At 41.3% G+C, this 20,365-nt stretch overlaps 2 protein-coding genes across 2 annotated transcripts in view; one reads left to right on the forward strand and one right to left on the reverse strand.

Annotated features, from left to right (window-relative positions):
* Nucleotides 1-20,365, forward strand: part of LOC121521899 (oocyte zinc finger protein XlCOF6-like) — a 310,080-nt gene that overhangs the window by 93,570 nt on the left and 196,145 nt on the right. The window lies entirely within an intron of this gene.
* On the reverse strand, nt 504-11,357 carry LOC121521904 (gastrula zinc finger protein XlCGF57.1-like). The gene is made up of 2 exons (XM_041806107.1): nt 11,088-11,357; nt 504-1,997 (listed from the first exon to the last, which is right to left on the reverse strand). The coding sequence occupies exons 1-2, from the start codon at nt 11,254-11,256 to the stop codon at nt 694-696; spliced, it is 1,473 nt and encodes a 490-aa protein (XP_041662041.1). The 5' UTR covers nt 11,257-11,357; the 3' UTR covers nt 504-693.

The raw sequence follows: 20,365 nt of genomic DNA on the forward strand, positions 1-20,365 counted from the left end.
TTGTGAATACGAAGCCTTTGAACAGTTCATTCTCATCAGTAACTAGTTATTAATCTACTTCTTACGTTAGATAAACTGTGAAAACATCACTCTGTGGTTGTTGAACAGGCTCGTTAAACTTCAGGCTGCAGACTATTTTTAAACGAGATCAGCGCACCCCGGATTTCTGACTTAATCTAGTTTGATTTTAACACCAGCTGAACTTTAACTTTATTTTCAACGCAGCAAATTCTCACAGTACAGCTCTAAACTTTCATATTTTGTCATATAAACTGTTCTAGACTAGATATATTCACATATTAATGTAGCGTTAGGACTCAAACCATCTCTGTACACGTATTCCATTAGCTGAGGATCTTTACTGACAGCGGTTAACATCATTACGAAGTAGTTATTTCTTTAAAAGCACTCTCAGCTGAAATAAAGCTGTTTACTGCTTATTCCCGACTGATTTCTGTCACTCATCCTTTCTATAATGCTGCAGCTGGAACAGCTGACTCACGCTGTCTGTGACTTTACATGCATGCTTTTACAGCCCCGCCCACCAAGTGAGGGCACAGGTGTCTGTGAAAACGCGAACTATTTTGGGGTTTAGCATACCAAACCATACCAAACCGAACTGAATCCAACCGGACCCCTTGATGGAAACACGGCTTATGTTGTTACAGAGCTGTTTACATTGAAGGGTCTCTCTCATGTGTGCAGTTTTATGTGTCTGGTCAAAGCTCCCTTATCAATGAATCTTGTGCCACACTCAGAGCAGCTGAAGGGTTTCTCTCCTGTGTGAACCCTTAAATGCCTGATCAGATTGCTTTTGGTTTGGAATTTTTTGCTGCACTCAGAGCAGCTGAAAGTGTCATCATTAAAGTGAGTTCTCATGTGGGTTTGCATGTTAATTTTCTGTGTAAATTTTTTAAAGCAAACAGAGCAGCTAAAAGGTTTTTCTCCTGTATGGCATCTCATGTGTTGTGTCAGATTATTGTTTGTAGTAAATGTTTTGCCACACCCAGAGCAGCTAAATGGTTTCTCTCCAGTGTGCATTCTCATGTGCATGTCCATATGATGTTTTTGTGTAAATCTTTTACCACACTCAGAGCAGCTAAAGGGTTTCTCTCCTGTGTGAATCCTCATGTGATCTTCCATATGAGTCTTATTTGTAAATCTTTTACTACAAACAGAGCAGCTGAAAGGTTTCTCCCCTGTATGAGCTCTCATGTGATGTGTCAGATTATGTTTAAAGGTGAATCTTTTTCCACACTCAGAGCAGCTAAAGGAATTCTTCCCCATATGAGCTCTCACGTGGTCCGTCAGATGATGTTTAAAGGTGAATCTTTTACCACACTCAGAGCAGCTAAAGGGTTTCTCTCCTGTGTGAATCCTCATGTGACTGTTCAAATAATGTTTTTGCGCAAATCTTTTGCTGCAAACAGAGCAGCTAAAGGGTTTCGCTCCCGTGTGACTTCTCATGTGATTTTCCATTTTACCCTTCTGTGTAAATCTTTTGCTACAAACAGAGCAGCTGAAGGGTTTCTCTCCTGTGTGAATTCTCATGTGTACTGTCAGACTCTGTCTTGTTGACAAGGTTTTACCACACTCAGAGCATCTATTTGTTTCCTTGTCCTTGTGACTCTTATTTTTATTTTTCACAGAGTTTGAACCTGACTGATCTTCTTTGGTAACCCTCCAATCATCACTGTCATCAGTCTCAGCTCTAGATGAGTCTTCACAGTCCTCTCCATCAGCTCCTGTTTCCAACTGTTCATTTTGTCTCTCATGAAGCTGTGAGGGCTGAGGTTTCTCTTCATCATCTTCACTCTTCAACAAAACCAAATCAAAGAGTAGCGTGGTGGTGTCAGCCCCCTTGAGCTCTTGAAGCTGCTCTCCCTCCTGACTGATCCACAGTTCCTCCTGTTCCTCTTTAATGTGTGGGGGCCCAGTGTCCTCCTGGGGGCTCTCTTCTTTGATCACCAACAGCTGCTGGGCTTCTGCAGGAAGCACTGGAATACACAAACACACACCGAAGGAATCAGTGAGGTTATATTCAACCCAATTTGGCATTAAAGGTTATAAAGTTGTACATTTATTTCCAAAACAATCTTCACAATATATGTTTGATATACAGTTGCAAGAAAATTACGTGAACCCTTTGGGATTTCTTGGATTTCGGCAAAAATCAGTGATAAAATGTGTTCTGATTTTCATCTAAGTCACAACAATAGACAAACACAGCCTGTTTAACTAATGCCGCACAAAAATGATATGTTTTCATGATTTTATTGAACAAAACATGTAAACATTCACAGTGCAGGGTGGATAAAGTATGTGAACCCCTAGGCTAAAGACTGGTTGACCCTCCTTTGGCAGCAATAACCTCAACCAAACGTTTCCTGCAGTTGCAGATCGGATCTGCACAATGGTCAGGAGGAATTTTGGACCATTCCTCTTTACAAAACTGTTTCAGTTCAGCAATATTCTTGGGATGTCTGGTGTGCATCGCTCTCTTGAGGTCATGCCACAGCATCTCAATCGGGTTGATGTCAGGACTCTGACTGGGCCGCTCCAGAAGGTGTATTTTCTTCTGTTGAAGCCATTCTGTTGTTGATTTACTTCTATGCTTTGGGTCGTTGCCCTGTTGCATCACCCATCCTCTGTTGAGCTTCAGTTGGTGACGGCATGCTTTTTTTGTCGTTTCCATAGAGAAAGGGTCCCAAAAAAGCGAACCATACCGTCCCACTTTTCGGCACCCTTCCATAGGGGTGCCAATCTTACCTAACCGTACCAAATAGGTGGAGCTACACACACAACAATAGGGGCTGCACTGACGTCACATAAGCGCGCGACTCAGCTGCTTGCCTCCGGGCTTCAAAGACGGAAGTCTGCTGTGAGAAGCGGGCAAAAACGGGAGAATAATGGACCAATATCTGCCTAAATGGGAAATATTTGGACTCGACGGAGATCCAAACTGTTTCCTAGTCTATTCTAGTCAACTCATTTTTCCATTAATGACAGCAATCCGTCCAGGCCCTGAGGCAGCAAAGCAGCCCCAAACCATGATGGCCCCTCCACCATATTTCACAGTTGGGATGAGGTTATGATGTTGGTGTGCTGTGCCTTTTTTTCTCCACACATAGCGTTGTGTGTTCCTTCCAAACAACTCAGTTTTGGTTTCATCTATGGACAGAATATTTTGCCAGTAGTGCTGTGGAACATCCAGGTGCTCTTTAGCAAACTTCAAATGTGTAGCAATGGTTTTTTTGGACAGCAGAGACTTCCTCCGTGGTGTCCTCCCATGAACTCCATTCTTGTTTAATGTTTTACTTATTGTAGATTTGTCAACACAAATGTTGGCATGTGCCAGAGATTTCTGTAAGTCTTTAGCTGACACTCTAGGATTCTTCTTCACCTCATTGAGCATTCTGAGATGTGCTCTTGTAGTCATCTTTACAGGACGACCACGCCTAGGGAGAGTAGCAACAGTGCTGAACCTTCTCCATTTGTAGACAGTCTGTCTTACCGTGGACACATGAACATCAAGGCTTTTAGAGATACTTTTGTAACCCTTTCCAACTTCATGCAAGTCAACAATTCTTGATCGTAGGTCTTCTGAGAGCTCTTTTGTGCCAGGCATGGTTCACATCAGGCAATGCTTCTTGAGAACAGCAAACTCAAAACTGGTTTGTGTTTTTTATAGGGCAGGGCAGCTTTAACCAACACATCCAATCTCATCACATTGATTGGACTCCAGGTTGGCTGACTCCTGGCTCCAATTAGTTCCTGGAGAAGTCATTAGCCTAGGGGTTCACATACTTTTTCCACCCTGCACTGTGAATGTTTACATGGTTTGTTCAATAAAAACTAGAGATGCACCGAAAATTTTCGGGCCAAAAGTGCATTTTCAGTTTTCGGCCCAAAGACTTTTATCACCTAAACAACAAGGCCGAAACATGATGTTGTGATGATGCAAGCAAAAACCAGCACGCGCTTGGATAAGTGGTTCTCAAATAGGGGTACGCGTACGTGAAGGCACTCCAGGGCGTACGAGAGATTTTAGAATATATTCCAGCTATATAACAAAAAATAGTGCCTTTCTTTGCACGTCAGGAGTGACATGATTTTGCGAGCATATTACATTCTAAAATCACATGCTGCAAATGTCTGCGATGTGTTTTCTCTCTCCGCTGATAAACAGTGATATTTATTGGAGCAGAAGATAAAAGGATGTTTCTCCCTCTCTGTCCTTCACTCCATGCGTAATGCGGCACTTTTATGCACAGCCAGTGCCGTTTTGTTTCACTGTTTCATTCTCTGTGCAAGCCAAGTTTGTACAAGGAGGGACTGAGTCTTCATTCATTTTATGCCAAGTATGATCAATAAGATTGATAAGGGCACAGCGGAGGGTCGCTGTTAGAGGAGTTAACTCCCCTACAGCGCACAGACTGGCTCACCTGTTTGTGTTCCAGACTGGTCAGAGGAGTCATTTCAGTGAGCTGGTTGATCCGGAGTATTTATAAGTCGTACGTCTGAGGTCAGAGGAGACTGTGTTGGTAAATATTTCACTAAAGTCCCGTAAGTTTAGAAACAGCTCCAGCTGAGTGAGTAGTGCATGTCGATGTGCCTGCTGCCTTTCTCCCTCTCTACCAGGCTACATGAGACAAAAACACAAGCACTGATACAGACAGATATGAGGAGAGCACATAATTCAGGTGGTGTTGAAGAGGATGTTTTTGTTCCTCTGTCTGCCTTAAAAATCGGCACCACCACAATGTGCGCTCGTCGGAGCGAAACTTAAATATCCGCAGCAATGTCGCACTGCGAAATGATGTTGCTGGTGTGCAAGGTTGCATTGACTCGCTACAGGTTCGTGATGTAAATATTTTGTGCGAATATTTTGCACAAAAAATATTGGGTCTGGAGTGTAAGGACCTTAAGGTTATAAAGTGGAGTTTACATTTTGTAGGCTATTGAATTTAATGACCCTAAAACCCCCTGAGTCTCCCCCATGGCAGGATGGTTTGACCCACACGGGCACATGCCTGTCAATCACTGTATTCACAACCTCTCCATTCATAAAAAGGTTCATGATTTATTTTTTGTGAAGAAATGCTGATCTATAACTAAGTTCCTGATTTCAGTTTGAGAAGAGATCTTTAGTATGATCTAAAAAAGGGGCACAAAGCCGTCTTTTTTATAATCAGTTAATTGTTTACAGGTTTTTAGTTCTTTCCAGCTCTATGTTTTTATTTCCAAATAGTTCCAGAGAGACCGCTGCAGCCAAGCAGTGTTTTGCAAACTGTTGGGTTAAAATGGTTTTATGCCTTTCTACCTACAGTTTTCACTACTCTAATATGAATTCCCACGTTAAGTGATGAGAAGATGTGCCATAAATTTAGTCATGCATTTTTAACATTTAAATGTTTGAAAAAATCTAATATTTGTAATTTGAAAGTGTTTATCAGTTACAAGTTTGATAAATCAGAAGCTTTGCGCTGTTTAGGGGGTACTTAGCTGGAAAAATATTTCACAGGTCGGACATGACTGAAAAAAGGCTGAGAACCACTGATTTAATGTATACATGAACAGGGACAAGTTAAAGATATTATTTTGTATTTATTTTATTTTATATTGTGCATTGTTGGAATGTCAGTGCTTAATAAATATTCACATAATTTTGTTATTGATTTATTCTTTGAAGCATTAATATTAATTTATGCAGTTGCAATTGATTTTAGTGAGGTTAGTACACTGTCATAGCCTTAAATGCAATGGTACTAATAACTGACATAATAATTTCTTTCGGTGTTTCGGTTTTCGGCCTTGGTTTCCTCATTTTCGGTTTTCGGTTTCGGACAAGAATTTTCATTTCAATGTATCCCTAATAAGAATATGAAAATATGTAACTTCTTATGCGGTATTAGTTTAAGCAGACTGTGTTTGTCTATTGTTGTGAATTAGATGAAGATCAGAACACATTTTATGACCAATTTATGCAGAAATTCAAGAGATCCCAAAGGGCTCACATACTTTTTCTTGCAACTGTATAGTGTCTAGATGTGGGAGAAAAAAATCAATGCTTAGATGCATCGCAATTCGGAGGTGGACGATTCTGAATCGATTTATAAATGTCCAACAACTGATAATTTAAATTTGAAGTGCTGTTTGAAGGTCGGAACAAAGGGTGGAACCTTTATGACTCTCTCACTTTAAAGGGAGCACATAACAAAGAAGCATGGGTGACCAGGAGATCAGACCAGCTCTGTGTGGTTTCAAACTACTGTTTGGAAGCACTTCAGCATCTATAACGTTGATGTAAATGAAATGGACAGGAGCCCACTGTATGTAGCTCTGTCACGCCAAATAAAAATACTTCAGGGACACAACAAAGATTAGAAGCCATATAGTTTGCTTCCACCCAGAGGAGAGAAACCCACCCCAGCCGCTGTTGCTAAAAGTGCCTCTGCTAACCAAAGATCAGTCGAACATGTCCTAACAAAGCTCCCAACCTCCTCGGAAAAGGTGAAGCAAAGCAACAAGTCCATCCAACATTTGTTGACTAGTATTTACGTCGTACTTGGCCATGGAGAACCAGGGCTTTCTGGCAGTGTTAATGTTGGTAGCTATTTTAATTTTAGTTTTTGTCTTTAAATGAAATGCATTTTAGCTTTAGTCACATTTTAGTCATTTCTTTCCTTTTAGTTTTAGTCTAGTTTTAGTCGACAAAAACTCAAAACATTTTAGTCTAGTTTTAGTCCATCATAGTCCTCACATTTCAGTCTTCACTGTTAGTTCAAGCATTTATTGTCTCGCCTATATCTGATACCAAATCATGGTAGTGTGTTCTCTGCTCTCTGTCTAACCTGGGGTCCCTGCTTTCTACAGCTGAGAGGCAGAAGAGATACAGATGTATTGTTTTTTTGACAGTTTTACCCACAGTGGAGAAGTATCACAGATTTAGAATGTCTGACAAAAACTACATTACATTCAAGTCCAGATTTAGTCGTCTTGATGAAAACTGAACTTAGTCTTTGTTCGTTTTAGTCATCAAAGATCTGTTTTTGTTAGTCTTAGTCTAGTTTTTGTCATGGAAAAAAAGGCTGTTGGTAAAATTAACACTGCAGTTCTGAGTGCTATGAAGTGTGGGTGAGATTCCTGGAATTCAAATTTAAGGATGTGGAATTTATCGAGTAATGGTTTCCTATTTCCGAGGGCTGTAGGAAACCAGAAGTTTCAGAGCTGCTCAATCCAAAATTGTTCCTCGTCGCTGACGTTTGTGGTGAAATTGCAGCAGATATATTCGTAATTGTGTGAAGCTTTTGGCTCGCAGCTTAGGGCGGTGCGCATTCAGAAGACAGTTTTACCCTACAGGATAAAATCCAACTCCACCCATGAAAATATAGAGTACTGTGCAGAAGTTTTAGACATGTTTGGGCTGAAATTTGAGGCCGAAGTAAGGCGTGCAATGGTGACTACGCCAACCTGAGGGCGCCATCAGGCGTGATGGAGAATTGACATAACCCAGGTGATGCTCTGGATGTCTTTGTACATTACCAACGGCATGGGAAAATAATCTGAAGAAAACAAAACAAAAGCCACAGCTTTATGGCAGGGTTATGGGTAGATGTGGCACTTAAACATAGCCTACAGTACTGTTAGGGCGGGTAGGAGGGCTGCCACAACCCCCTGGTTGTCGCGTGTATGTTCCAAGCACCTGAAAACTGTTGGTGGTTGCTGGGCGTATTACCAGGGGTGCAAAGGCCCAGACAAAAGAAATGCTGTTGAGCTTGACCTTGGCTGCTGAGCGACACACGTACATGTCAAATGTGTGGACGCTGACTCTGGCCGCCCTCCCTCCTCTCTTCAGCCCAGGCCGTGGAACATCAGGACCTGTGAAGAACCGTTAGCGCTCTACATGCCTGAAACTTCTGCACAGTACTGTAGTTCATGTTTTTGTTGAGTGGACACTATCCCTTGAACTTTGTTCCTGTAGCTGAGTAAAAACAGGGATTTTCAGTATTCTCACCATGTTCCTGGGGTCTGAGTCAAAGCGTATACACCGCGTTCCACATTATTATGCAAACAACGTTTTTCTCTGATTTTCTAAATATCAATGCAAATGACAGTCAGAATATTTTTCAAGTCATCAACAGTTAGAGTTTAATTCAAATGTTTTTGAACAAACTTCATAATAATAACTATTATTTTTTTTAAAATAAAAACCTCAAAACGCACTTCTCCACATGTTCCACATTATTAATCAGGCCGCAGGTTTCAGCAATATGGGAAAGAAAAAGGATCTCTCTGCTGCTGAAAAGTGTCAAATAGTGTAATGCCTTGGACAAGGAATGAAAACATTCAATATTTCAGGAAACATTAAGCATGATCATCGTACTGTGAAGACATTTGTGGCTGATTCAGAGCACAGACGGGTTTGTGCAGATAAAGACATAATGAGGAAGGTTTCTGACGGACAAATACATCAGATTAAGAGAGCAGATGCTAAAATGCCATTACAAAGCAGCAAACAAGTATTTGAAGCTGCTGGTGCCTCTGGAGTCCCACCAACCTCAAGGTGTAGGATCCTCCAGAGGCTTGCAGTCGTGTATAAACCTACTATTCAGCCCCCCTAACCAATGCTCACAAGCAGAAACGGTTGCAGTGGGCCCAGAAATACATGAAGACTCATTTTCAAACTGTCTTGTTGACTGATGAGTGCCGTGCAACCTGGGATGGTCCAGATGGAGGAGTAGTGGATGGTTGGTGGATGGCCACCATGTCCCAATGAGGCCGGGACGTCAACAAGGTGGGGGCGGAGTCACGTTTGGGCCAGAATCATGAGGAGAGAGCTGATAGGCCCCTTTAGGGTCCCGGAAGGTGTGAAAACGACCTCGGCAAAGTATATAGAGTTTCTGACAGACCACTTTCTTCCATGGTGCAAAAAGAGAACCGTGCCTTCTGTAGCAAAATTTTCTTCAAGCATGACAATGCTCCATCTCATGCTGCAAAGAATCCCTCTGTGTCATTGGCTGCTATGGGCATAAAAGGAGAGAAACTCATGGTGTGGCCCCCATCCTCCCCTGACCTCAGCCCTACTGAGAACCTTTGGAGCATCCTCAAGCTAAAGATCTATGAGGGTGGGAGGCAGTTCACATCAAAACAGCAGCTCTGGGAGGATATTCTGACATCCTGCAATAAAAAATTCAAGCAGAAACTCTCCAAAAACTCACAAGTTCAATGGATGCAAGAATAGCGAAGGTGATATCAAAGAAGGGCTCCTATGTTAACATGGAACTTGTCCTGTTAAGATGTTTTTGATTGAAATAGCTTTGATTTCAGTAAATATGACCCCCTTATGCTGCAATTTCTACAAATGACCATTTTCAGTTCTTTACAACCTATAAAATGTTTTAAAAAGCTGTTGTGCTTCATAATGTGGAACACTGCATTTTAAAATAATTTTTGTCATTATGAAGTTTGTTCGAAAACATTTGAATTATGCTCTAATGGCTGATGACTTGAAAAATATTCTGACTGTCATTTGCATTAATAATTAGGAAAATCAGAGAAAAAATATCATTTGCATAATAATGTGGAACGTGGTGTAGAAGGTTAATAATGTGTAGTGTTGTGGGGCTGCAGCGCAGTTGGCTGCCAATAACGTCTATCGATGTCAATTAGGTTTTCAACAGGGCATAGCCCCATTTACAACACTCCATCTTTTACACCCACCAATGGTCATCCCCCAGCATGCATCTGTTTCCTGTCACTTATTTACTTTTACACCCCCATCATGCAATAGTCATGTCCTCACAAAGTCTTCTTTATGACCTTTTACAACAGACAGCTGCTCACACATCCCATGAATTGCTGAATAACATCGTAAAAACCCCCGAGAAGAAACACAAAATTTCTTTACAAACATCCTTCCTGGTACTTCCGTAGAGGCCTTGTGTGGTCGGAAGAAAAAAACCTTCATGTGTTGGATTTGCGTCCTCAATAAACCCACAAGAACACAGAATGATGTCCACTACAAAGGACATCAAATAAAGGTTGCATTTTGAAAGAGGTAAAATTACTGTGCCTCTTTAAAAATCTTACTAAAGTGAAGTCAAGACTTTGATATTAAAGAAAAAAAGTTCATAATTAGAAACAGAAACATGATATCTGCAAAAAATGTTGACTTATCCCACTTGCTGTAAAACATGAAAGTTGAAACTCCATTTTGAAAAGACAGAGCATGCGCTGTGTTGGCCACACCCCCACAACCTGGGCATCAAAAGAGAGCCCAGGATGTCTTCTTAAAGGGACAGTAGTATTCAGAGAGATTCTATGAATTATGCTTGACTCAGAGGTCTCAGACTCATGTCCCACACAGAGGACAAAAATTTAGGGGTGCTCCGATTGATCGGCGTCAATTTCCCTAATTTTGGGGGATCAGCGATTGGCCGATACATATGAAACCGATCTTATCTACCTCTACCTACTAAAATGTGAAAAATGAAAGACTAAAGTAACTGATATAATTTAGTAGTTTGGACAGCAACGCTCTAAAATTTTCATTTATATTTGAGAGAACTACCTCATGTGCAGTTAAAACAACAAGTTTGTTTTTCAATAAAATAAGATTGGAACATTGAAGGTGTATGCTGTCAGTTATAAAAAAAAATTGGTACTGGCCAAAATCAGAATCGACAGGTCAGGCTTTTTAAAGATCAGTTATCAGCCAGAAAACTGCAATCGGTGCACCCCTACTAAATTAACTGCTGGGTCTTTGGAGGGTAGAAATGAATAAATATGTGACTGCTCTATTCATTCATTCAAACATTTTAGCTGCAATAGATGAGAGATGTGACTGGTAAATCTCTGTGGATATGTTTGTGAATGTGTGTCGAATCTGTGACTGCAGCAGAGACCGTTAGGTAAACACACCAACAGCTGAATTACGGACACCAGTGGGGCTATAACAATGGCACACCCCAACCACCTACGGCCAGTTTCAGAGTCACCAACTAAACTGACCTAAGGAGCATGTCTTTGGTGTGAACTCCAAACTGTAACAGGAAACAGGTTTCTATAAGTGTAAATAAACCCACCTGCTCTGTGCAGCTTTATCTCAGGGATTAAAATCACATCCAGCAGCTTCCTCTGGCGGTGGAGCTCCTCTTCGTATTCAGATCTGGTTTCTCGTCCTCTCAGGTCTCTGAGAACCGCAGCGAGCAGCCTCCGTCCGAATAAAGCTTTAAGATCCTCAAAGCCGGACATTTCCACACATCCAAGAGTCGAAGAAGGAAAAGAAAACTACAACATTACTCTGCTAACGTTAGCACAGACACACATGCTAGCTGAGCTCTGACTGAGAAACCACAAACTTCCAGAAGAAGAAAGAAGAACTTCAGAGGAAGCTTCGAGGGCTTCTTCTTCTGTGGTTTAATGGCGGCTGGCAACTAGCGTTTAGGAGCATTACCGCCACCTGCTGGAGTGTGGGCCAGAGCACCTTGTTCTAGGAGGAAATAAGTTCATAAAATCAGAATATCGTGAAAAATTTCAATATTTTTTTGTCACTCATTTCAGAAAATGAAACTCATATATCATATAGACTCATTACACAGAGTGAAATATTTCAAACCTTTATTTCTTGAAATGTTGATGATTATGTCTTACAGATTATGAAAACCCTGCTCACCCCTAAAAATTTATAAGAGCTGTACAATAATAATGACGGTGTGTTGGAAACTAAATACAACAGGACTTAAACAGATGGAAGCTAATACCAGATGATGGTACTCCCTAGATTTTTGTTTTTGTTTCAGGCATTACCCACACCAATACTAAAATCAAAGTTTGATAAATGGAATAAAATTATGTCAGACTTTATATGGAATAACAGAAGACAGAGAATAAAATATAAAACTTTACTACAGCAGAAAGGAGGAGGATTAAGTGTTTCAAATCTGCAAAATTATTTCTATGTTACACAGATTCTTAAAATAATGCAGTGCATGAAAGGGGAACCAGAGGTGAAATGGATTAATTTAGAACAAGAAATGGCCGAGTTATCAATAGAGACATTACTGTTTATAAGTAAAAAAGCTCTGGAAAGACTTGGTGAAAAGAATCTATGTATCTTAAACACCATTCAAAACTGAAAGTAAGGCCTGTAAAATGCTCCTCACCTAGACACCAGGACCTTTTGTGTTTTGAATTGTGAAGTCTAGACCTCTTAAACCTCCTGGATACAGAGTCCTCATCTCTGCAGTTGTTTCTTAAGCGGACTAAAACCAGACATTGCCTCAGCTGTTAAAAGTTCCTGCATTGGTCTGAATGATGCACACCTGTCCAGAGTTTGCAGACACACCATACATGTCCATGACCAAATACTGTCTAAGAAAAATAAAAATGAAGAGCTTCACTCACATACTCTGTTGGTTGATCAGGTCAAACAATTAGAGAGAACATTACTGTCCTACTCAAATGTGTGGATGGGTCAAATACAAGCTTCAAACATGCATTCTTGCTCTCTGAAGTCTGTCCCATTAACCTGATGGGCAGGGACTTGATGTGCAAATTAGGCCTTTGTCTGATGTCAACCCCAGAAGGTGTCAAAGTTCACAGACTATCTGATCTGGAACCACATTTTTCATACTCCTTTGTCTACCACACCCAAACCTGAGGTATGCATATCAAAGGAAATTACAATCATCAACAACCTCTTCTGAACTTCTTACAGAAGCTGAGAAAACAGTTTCAACAGCTGCAACAGATTTCATGACACCAGAGGACCTGCACTGCATCTCTCATGTGTCACCAGGACCTGATGAGCCATATCAGTCTCTCTCACACCAGCTCAGTGTGACATGTACACCACGGACCGTTCAGTTCCACACATCACACTTGAAAAACACACATCAGATAACTGGGAAGATTTGGGCCCATTTATGAAATCATGTCAGCGCGCAGCCGATTGGCAAGAAACATCTGATGGATCTATTTTATTTTCACTGACACTGCAGTGCTATTCTAAAAGTTTAACATCTGTTTTGCACACTCAAAGAACAATCCAGCTGGTATCTAAAAGCACTTCTAATTCTTTTTCTTTTTGTCAGGAGAACGAGCTACAGCTATTACAGCCCTACAGGAGGTCCCTAAGACACTGTGGGCTGTCAGGAAGTATGACGTTGGCCTCATCAAAGACTGTGAACCTGTTGTCATCACTCCAAAATCAGACTTCAGACCTTGCAAGGCTCAATATCCACTTAAACACAAAGCCATCGATGGCATAACACCAGTCTGTGAGTGTCTTAAAGCAGCAGGAGTAATTGTTCCCTGTGGTGACTCTCCAGTGTGCACATCTTTGTTCCCTGTCAAGAAAATCAGAGATAAAGATCAACCAACAGAACGGCGTTTAGTTTAGCAAGCAGTTAATGCAGCAGTCCAGTCCAGAGCCCCAAATGTTCCAAACCCTTACACCATCTTGTCTCAGGTCCCACCTAATGCTAAATTATTTTCAGTGGTAGACCTTTCAAATGCTTTCTTTAATGTTCCAGTTCATCCAGAAAGTCAATTCTGGTTCATTTTCAACTTCAGTGGGCGAGGCTGCACATTCACTGGCCTGTGCCAAGGTTACTGTGAAAGTCCCACCATTTACAATGAGGCTCTCAGACAAAGTCTTGACTTTTTGTTCTCTCTCCAGGCACTGCTTTGTTACAGGATGTTGATGACCTTATGATCTGCAGCCCGACCAAAGAGCAGTGTGAAGCCAACACAGTCAAACTCTTGAAACGTCTGGCTAATAGCACTCACTAAGCCAGCTTGTCTAAACTTCAGTTTGTCCAGGAAAAGGTTGTTTTTTAGGTCATGTCATTACTTCTGAAGGAAAGATTCTTTCACCAAAAAGAGTAGATGCAATTCAGAATCTTCCAAACCCATCACAAAAAAACAGATGATGTCATTCTTGACGTGTGCTCTTATTGTAGACAGTTCATTTCAAACTATGCTGTTCTTGAAGCTCCACTCTCCTCCCTCATTCATGGCAAAGGTCTACAATCACAGGATAAGATCACATGGACTGCTGAAGCTGAACAATCTTTCACTGAACTAAAGCTTGCCTAACTTTGGGTCTACCTGACCCCACCAGGCCTTTCACTCAAACGGTAGATGAGAAAAATGGATGAATGACTTCTGCTTTGTTGCAGGATCACAGAAATAAACTACGTCCTGTAGCTTATTCTTCTTCAAAACTGGATCCAGTGGCTGCAGGCCTCCCATGATGTCTCAGAGCTGTGGCTGCCACTGAAAAGGCAGTTATGGCCTCCAGAGACATTGTGGGCTACTCTGATGTAACTCTCCTGGTTCCACATGCTGTGTCCATTTGGTAAAACCGAAACAATCACACACGCCGCTCACCCACCACCTGACAGACCATTCTCACATTTGATGATGGATTTCATAGAACTGTCACCAGCAGAAGGGAAGAAATACTGCTTGGTGATGGCTGACATGTGGTCAAAATGGGTTGAAGTATTTCAAGCAAAACACCAAAGCAGCCAAGTGGTGGCAAAGGCTCTGTTAACGGAAATCATTCCCAGATAGGGAATACCAACTAAAGTGAGCAGTGATAATGGCTCACACTTTGTCAATTCTGCAGTAACCAAAATCAGTGAATTTCTTGCAGTTGACCTCAGACAACATTGTGCATACCACCCTGCCAGTGGAGGTGCTATCCAATGAGAAAATGGCTCTCTGAAATCAAAACTGGCCAAGTGTTGTGAGGAAACGGGACTCCCATGGACAAAGACTCTGCCTATTGTTCTAATGCATATGAGAATGAGAAAAAGGCCCAGAGTGAACATGAGTCCCTTTTTGGCAGACCTCCATCTCTAGGAGTGGAGCCTGTAACCAGGCCACTCCCCTCCACTGGCCTATGTGAGGATGACATGTTACAATATTGCAAAAACTTATCTTCCATTCTCTCTCAAATCTCTCAGCAGGTGAAGTCAGCCCTTCCACCACCAGCTTCCACATCACTCCATGATTTCCAACCTGGTGACTGGGTGGAGATAAAGGACCTATGAAGGAAACACTGGCACTCCAAATGCTGGCGAGGTCCATTCCAGGTGCTCCTGACAACATCTACTGCTGTGAAGATCGCTGAGAGAGCTACGTGGATTCACGCCAGCTACAGCAGGAAGGTTCCTGAGCCAACAGGGGAACTCAGCTGTCGACGCGAGGATGGACAGAGCAAGAGAGGACAACACAAGGAATAACTCTGTGAATTCAACAGTCACCAACTAGATGTGCAGGACTGACAATGCAAACCTTTTCCCAACATGCATTACCTGATCCTAACCCTATCATGTTCAGCGATGCTGATAGAGTCCTACACCTACAAACCTGCCAAGACCGTCACTCTGACAGAGGGACAAAGTGCAGCATTCACCTGTACTGTTCATCCTGAATCAGGTCAAATTCGTGCATATTATGCCAAATATGACAAATACCTATGCAGAGACCCCTGCAGCCCACACTATTGGCACTTGATCATGACCGCTACTGACAAAACCCTTGCTCTAAACAGAGATCCCTGCTTCACAATAACAAAAATTCCAACGGAGCTCCGATCACCATCTCTGATGTCAGATCCACTGATGCAGGCACATATTGGTGTGGAATTAAATATCCAAGCTCTGATATGTACAGACAACTCAGAGTCATAGTCAGTGGGCCACCAAACCCATATGACGCCCCACTTAACATGCTGCCAGATATTAAGACTGTCTCGCCGACCTCTGAGACAGAAGACAACCACCTCGATGACTTAAACATGGCTGATCACAAAGACGACAGTGCAACAAGCCCTCAGACAATGCAATGACAACAGTGCATGTGCTCTAGCTCTTTTACACAGAAAGAGTTGAAGGTTCCTGGTGACTGTTGGGTTTGTCACGCTTTAGCAGCTAGATGCCAAGCCAAAGACAACAAATGTTGTGTTACAAGGCCACATGAAAAAATGTTGGGGCAGAGAAGATCATGGTAAATGGACTGTCCCTCTGGGAATGATGATGTTACTAACTGCCAGCCAACAAATCAGGAATAATGTCTCAGTTGCTCCACCTGTATTGATTCCCATTCAACCCCCAGTAACATGGCATTTGAAGTTCCTCTACATGCAGAGACTTGTGTTTGTTCAACATCATCATCAGGTCCTTACCAAGGCCGGTCAAGTTGTCAGACTAGAATATCTGTGAACACTACAGCATCAACCAGTCGTTCTCACAGATGGCCTAATAACACCCTGACGAGATTTGCCTGTCCATTTAGACAACTTTCCTCCCAGCCAGGAATAATGTGGTCTTGCGGTAGAAAGGCCTATCATGATTTGCCACCTCTATTTCAGTGGTCCGGTTGTTTATTTATTTATTTGTTTAATGTTTATTTGTATAAGGACAAGTATGAGGCAAGTAAACCATTGCCTAACACTACAGCATTTGTAGCCTAAGCTAATTTGCAATGCCCCTCACTAGCTGGGCTTTTAAAATACATAAAATTCCCAAATACACACAAACATTCACAACATTAAAACATTAAAAGGCAACAAATTCACACAAAACATTACAGAGACAAAACACAAAAACATAAAATACATAATCACACAATGGCACAAAGTTTGAGAGGAAATGCATAATCATCCATGACTGCAAGACTGAGTCCTCTAAAAACTGCTTCAGTCCAAGTTCAAAATGATCCCAGTCCAGATCAAGTTTGAGCTCTGCTGGTAAAGCATTCCACATTTTGATACCCTGAACAGAGAATGCTGTTTGTCCCAGTAAGGATTTACAAAATGGCACATTACAGTCTCCATGAGACGCTCCATGCGTTACAGAGCCAGATACTCTGAGAGGAACAATGAGGTGACTGAGCACCTGATTATTTAAACATTTATGAATTCGTTTTAGGTTAGCAAACTTAATAAAATTATCAAAACTTAACATATTCAATTTTTTAAGAATATGGCAGTGATGTGATCTTATCGGCTTCCTATCCAGGATTTTAATCGCTCTGTTGTAGATCATCATCATAGGTTTGATTATTGTAGGTGCTGCTTGTGACCAGAAGGTTATACAGTAGCTGAGGTGGGAGAAAATCATAGTGTGCATAAACACATTTGCTGCTTGAAATGGTAAGCAGTCTCTGATAAGCTTAAATGTGTAGAGGTTTGCTTTAGCAGTTCTACAAGCCATTTTCACATGCTTCTCAAATTTAAGATTAGAGTCTAATTGGAGACCTGGATACTTTATTTCTTGAACCTGCTTGATAGGCTGTCCATTGATTTTAAGATTTAGGTCATCAGTTTGAACTGATGACCGGGCCCTGGTTGAAAAACAAATAGACACTGTTTTCTTTGTGTTAAGTGTAAGGCATGAGCTCTCAAACCAAGCAGCAATGGACTGTAAATGATTAGAGAGCTGTACAGAAACTGAAAATGTGGTCTTACCAGACACATACAAGACAGTATCATCTGCATACATCTGAAAACCCGCTCCCACACATGACTGAGGTAAATCATTGATGTATAAACTAAAGAGAAGTGGATCAAGAACAGAGCCTTGTGGGACGACTGTTTTAGTCTTCAGAAATTATGACTTCTCATTATTAATGACTAAACATTGTTCTCGGTCTGATAAGTAGGATTAAAACCATTGTAGCGCACCAGCAGAGAAGTTGAATTTTGACAATCTATGGAGCAGAATATCATGATTCAGGGTGTCGAAAGCCTTTTTAAGATCAAGAAATACAGTCCCAACCACCTCACCTGTATCCAGAGAGGATTTAAGTGTATCTATGAAAAAGCAGTTTGCAGTCTCAGTGGAATAATGCTGACGGAAGCCAAACTGAAGAGGGTGGAGATAATCAGTGGAATCCAAATACTTAATAAGTTGCTGAGCAACAACCTTCTCGAGTATTTTAGAAAATACGAGAAGCATCTGCCTGCAGCCAGCCGGGCCACCCTCTATGCTGAGGTATTCGGCTGGAGACCTCTACGCTGGGGTGTGACGTATATTATCCACGACGAAATTTCAGCTCTATCCGCCTGCCAACAGGCTGACCCTAAATCTAACCAGTCGGATTTAATCACCTAAACCTAACCAGTCGGGGTTTAATAGCGTAGACCCATACGCTTGGGCAAATGGTCTACTGCACGGTCCAGGGTAGACCACTGATGCAAAAAGAGTTTATTAAAGTCTCAGGTGAGTACAAGCAATAACCTCTGAGTGGAGGCACCATCCAACTGAAGAATATCCCCTCTGCATTGCCTTTTATACTCTTTGGGTCTCCCAGACCCTCCTCTCTAAGGGGTAGAGCTCCTGCCCCTGTTTTCTTAAATCTTTCCATATTTTGGTCTGTTTATAATGGTGGCTCTTTTGCTCCTCCCTGGCCACCATTATAATCCGTCCCAGAAGACCTTAATTTTTTAAAAATATGTTTAATTTTTGTACCTAATACATATTCCTTTACTTTCTAATCATTACAAACTCAACAGATGATTGTTGCATGTCTGGCTTGTTGTTTCACACTCATAAATGCGTTCAGAAGGTTATACATCATACATTCATGGATACATTCAATACAAAGTACCAGTTGTTACAAGTAACAATAGAGTAGATGATTACACAATAACTTGTGTTCAAACATAATACAGTGAATGTTAAAACTTAATGCTAATATTTGATCCTTCCTCTGCTCACCCAGCACCTACCCCCTCTTAACAATTCAACAGGTCCCCTGGAAGAGTACATGACGTTTACATCTATAGGGAGTGGGTGCCTCCCTGTATAAACACAGGAGAGCACCTGCTCGGCACCTGCACGGGGGTCCGTAGCTCCTCTGGGGGAATGTTACAGTGTTTACACATTAACGAGAGCGGGTGCACCGCTGGGCTTTCTTCTGCAACTGGCCCTGTACATCCAAATGTAAATATTCTTGGAGCTAGAGCTTTCGACCATTAGATAGGGTCGACTATCAGGCAATGAGTTAGATGGTTACTACAATGCTGCAGCTGTACTCTGCAGCTGTACATATCGTACATATGAAGTCATACTTGGTGGGTGATGAAGACAGCATCCTACATTTTCTCTTAGGTTGTCTTTGGCCTTTACTCTCTCACTGTCCCTCAGAATATCCCCTATTTGATCAATGCCCAGTTTTGGTATTTAAACATGTACTGTATTGTAAACCTATGCTGATCATGTTTTATCATTTTTATTCTCATCACTTGCTCTCACGTTATTTGAGCTGAAAATGGGGGTATTTGTAAAATACGTAATGTTTCTTGTTTTTTTTTGTTTTTTTTTTGTTTTTTTTTTATGTGCCTGACGAATACAAGAACATTATCAAATGTATGCAAGATGCCATTTGACCCCACCAGTAGCAATAACTCATGGCTCCCTTGGCTAAAGTCCTGGGGCCAAGGAGGGTTATCATGTTTTTTTACAATGATTATCCCAGTTGTAGTTATTTTATTTTTACTCAGCACCTTAATTCTGTGTGTGTTGAAATGGCTGTCTAATGTGCTCACTAAAAAGATAGTCCAATACTCCACATATGTTCATGTGAGCCGATCAAAATTCAGCCTCATTTTACATTCCTGATCCCCATCATTACCCCAGCTCAGACTCTGACTCTGATGATGACATGAATGTTTTATTTTCTTTCTTTCTTTCTTTCTTTCTTTCTTTCTTTCTTTCTTTCTTTCTTTCTTTCTTTCTTCTCTTCTCTTCTCTTCTCTTCTAAACAACTGCCATGATGATACATTTTAAAATCCATGTGAATTAATGTGTCAGATGATTAAGTTTTGACTATTTCATTTTATTTTCTCTCTTTTTGTTTAGTGATGAATGAATAATCAAACGAGGGGAATTATAATTATAATTTCAATTCTTTTGTGTTCAACTGCTTGAGATGCCCCATCTCCTGCTTCCTCACCAAGATAGCAGGTCCTTTTGTGTTTTAAATTGTGATGTCTAGACCTCTTAACCCCCTCACCTGGATACAAAGCCCTGTCCCAGTGCAGATTCCTGCAGCAGACTGAGGGGTGTGAAGCATACCTTAGGGGGCGTTCCTCAGGTATAAATGTTTGAGTCTCCCCCTTTCTTCATTCTGACCGCTCGTGTGTTGATTGACCTTTTCTTTGCAAAGAAAATATAAAACTTTCTCAGTCGGCAGAAGTCTCTATTTCATTCGTCACCAGTAACAGGAAAATCTCAGCAACAGAAGTCAGCAGTCATATCTGTATGATTAAAGACATTTTATTCAGCTGTTTTATCTTAAATGTAAGGAAGCATATTACATTCAGTGGAAAAATGCACATGAAGAG

This window comes from Cheilinus undulatus, linkage group 14 (assembly GCF_018320785.1).
Source record: "Cheilinus undulatus linkage group 14, ASM1832078v1, whole genome shotgun sequence".
In the NCBI taxonomy this organism is placed as follows: Eukaryota; Metazoa; Chordata; class Actinopteri; order Labriformes; family Labridae; genus Cheilinus; species Cheilinus undulatus.

Bases quoted from the DNA above. Each gene is read 5' to 3' on its own strand.
- LOC121521904 (XM_041806107.1), bottom strand. From the start codon at position 11,256: ATGTCCGGCTTTGAGGATCTTAAAGCTTTATTCGGACGGAGGCTGCTC. The intron at 1,998-11,087 runs GTGGGTTTATTT...TGTGTATTCCAG, and splicing joins GATAAAGCTGCACAGAGCAG to TGCTTCCTGCAGAAGCCCAG.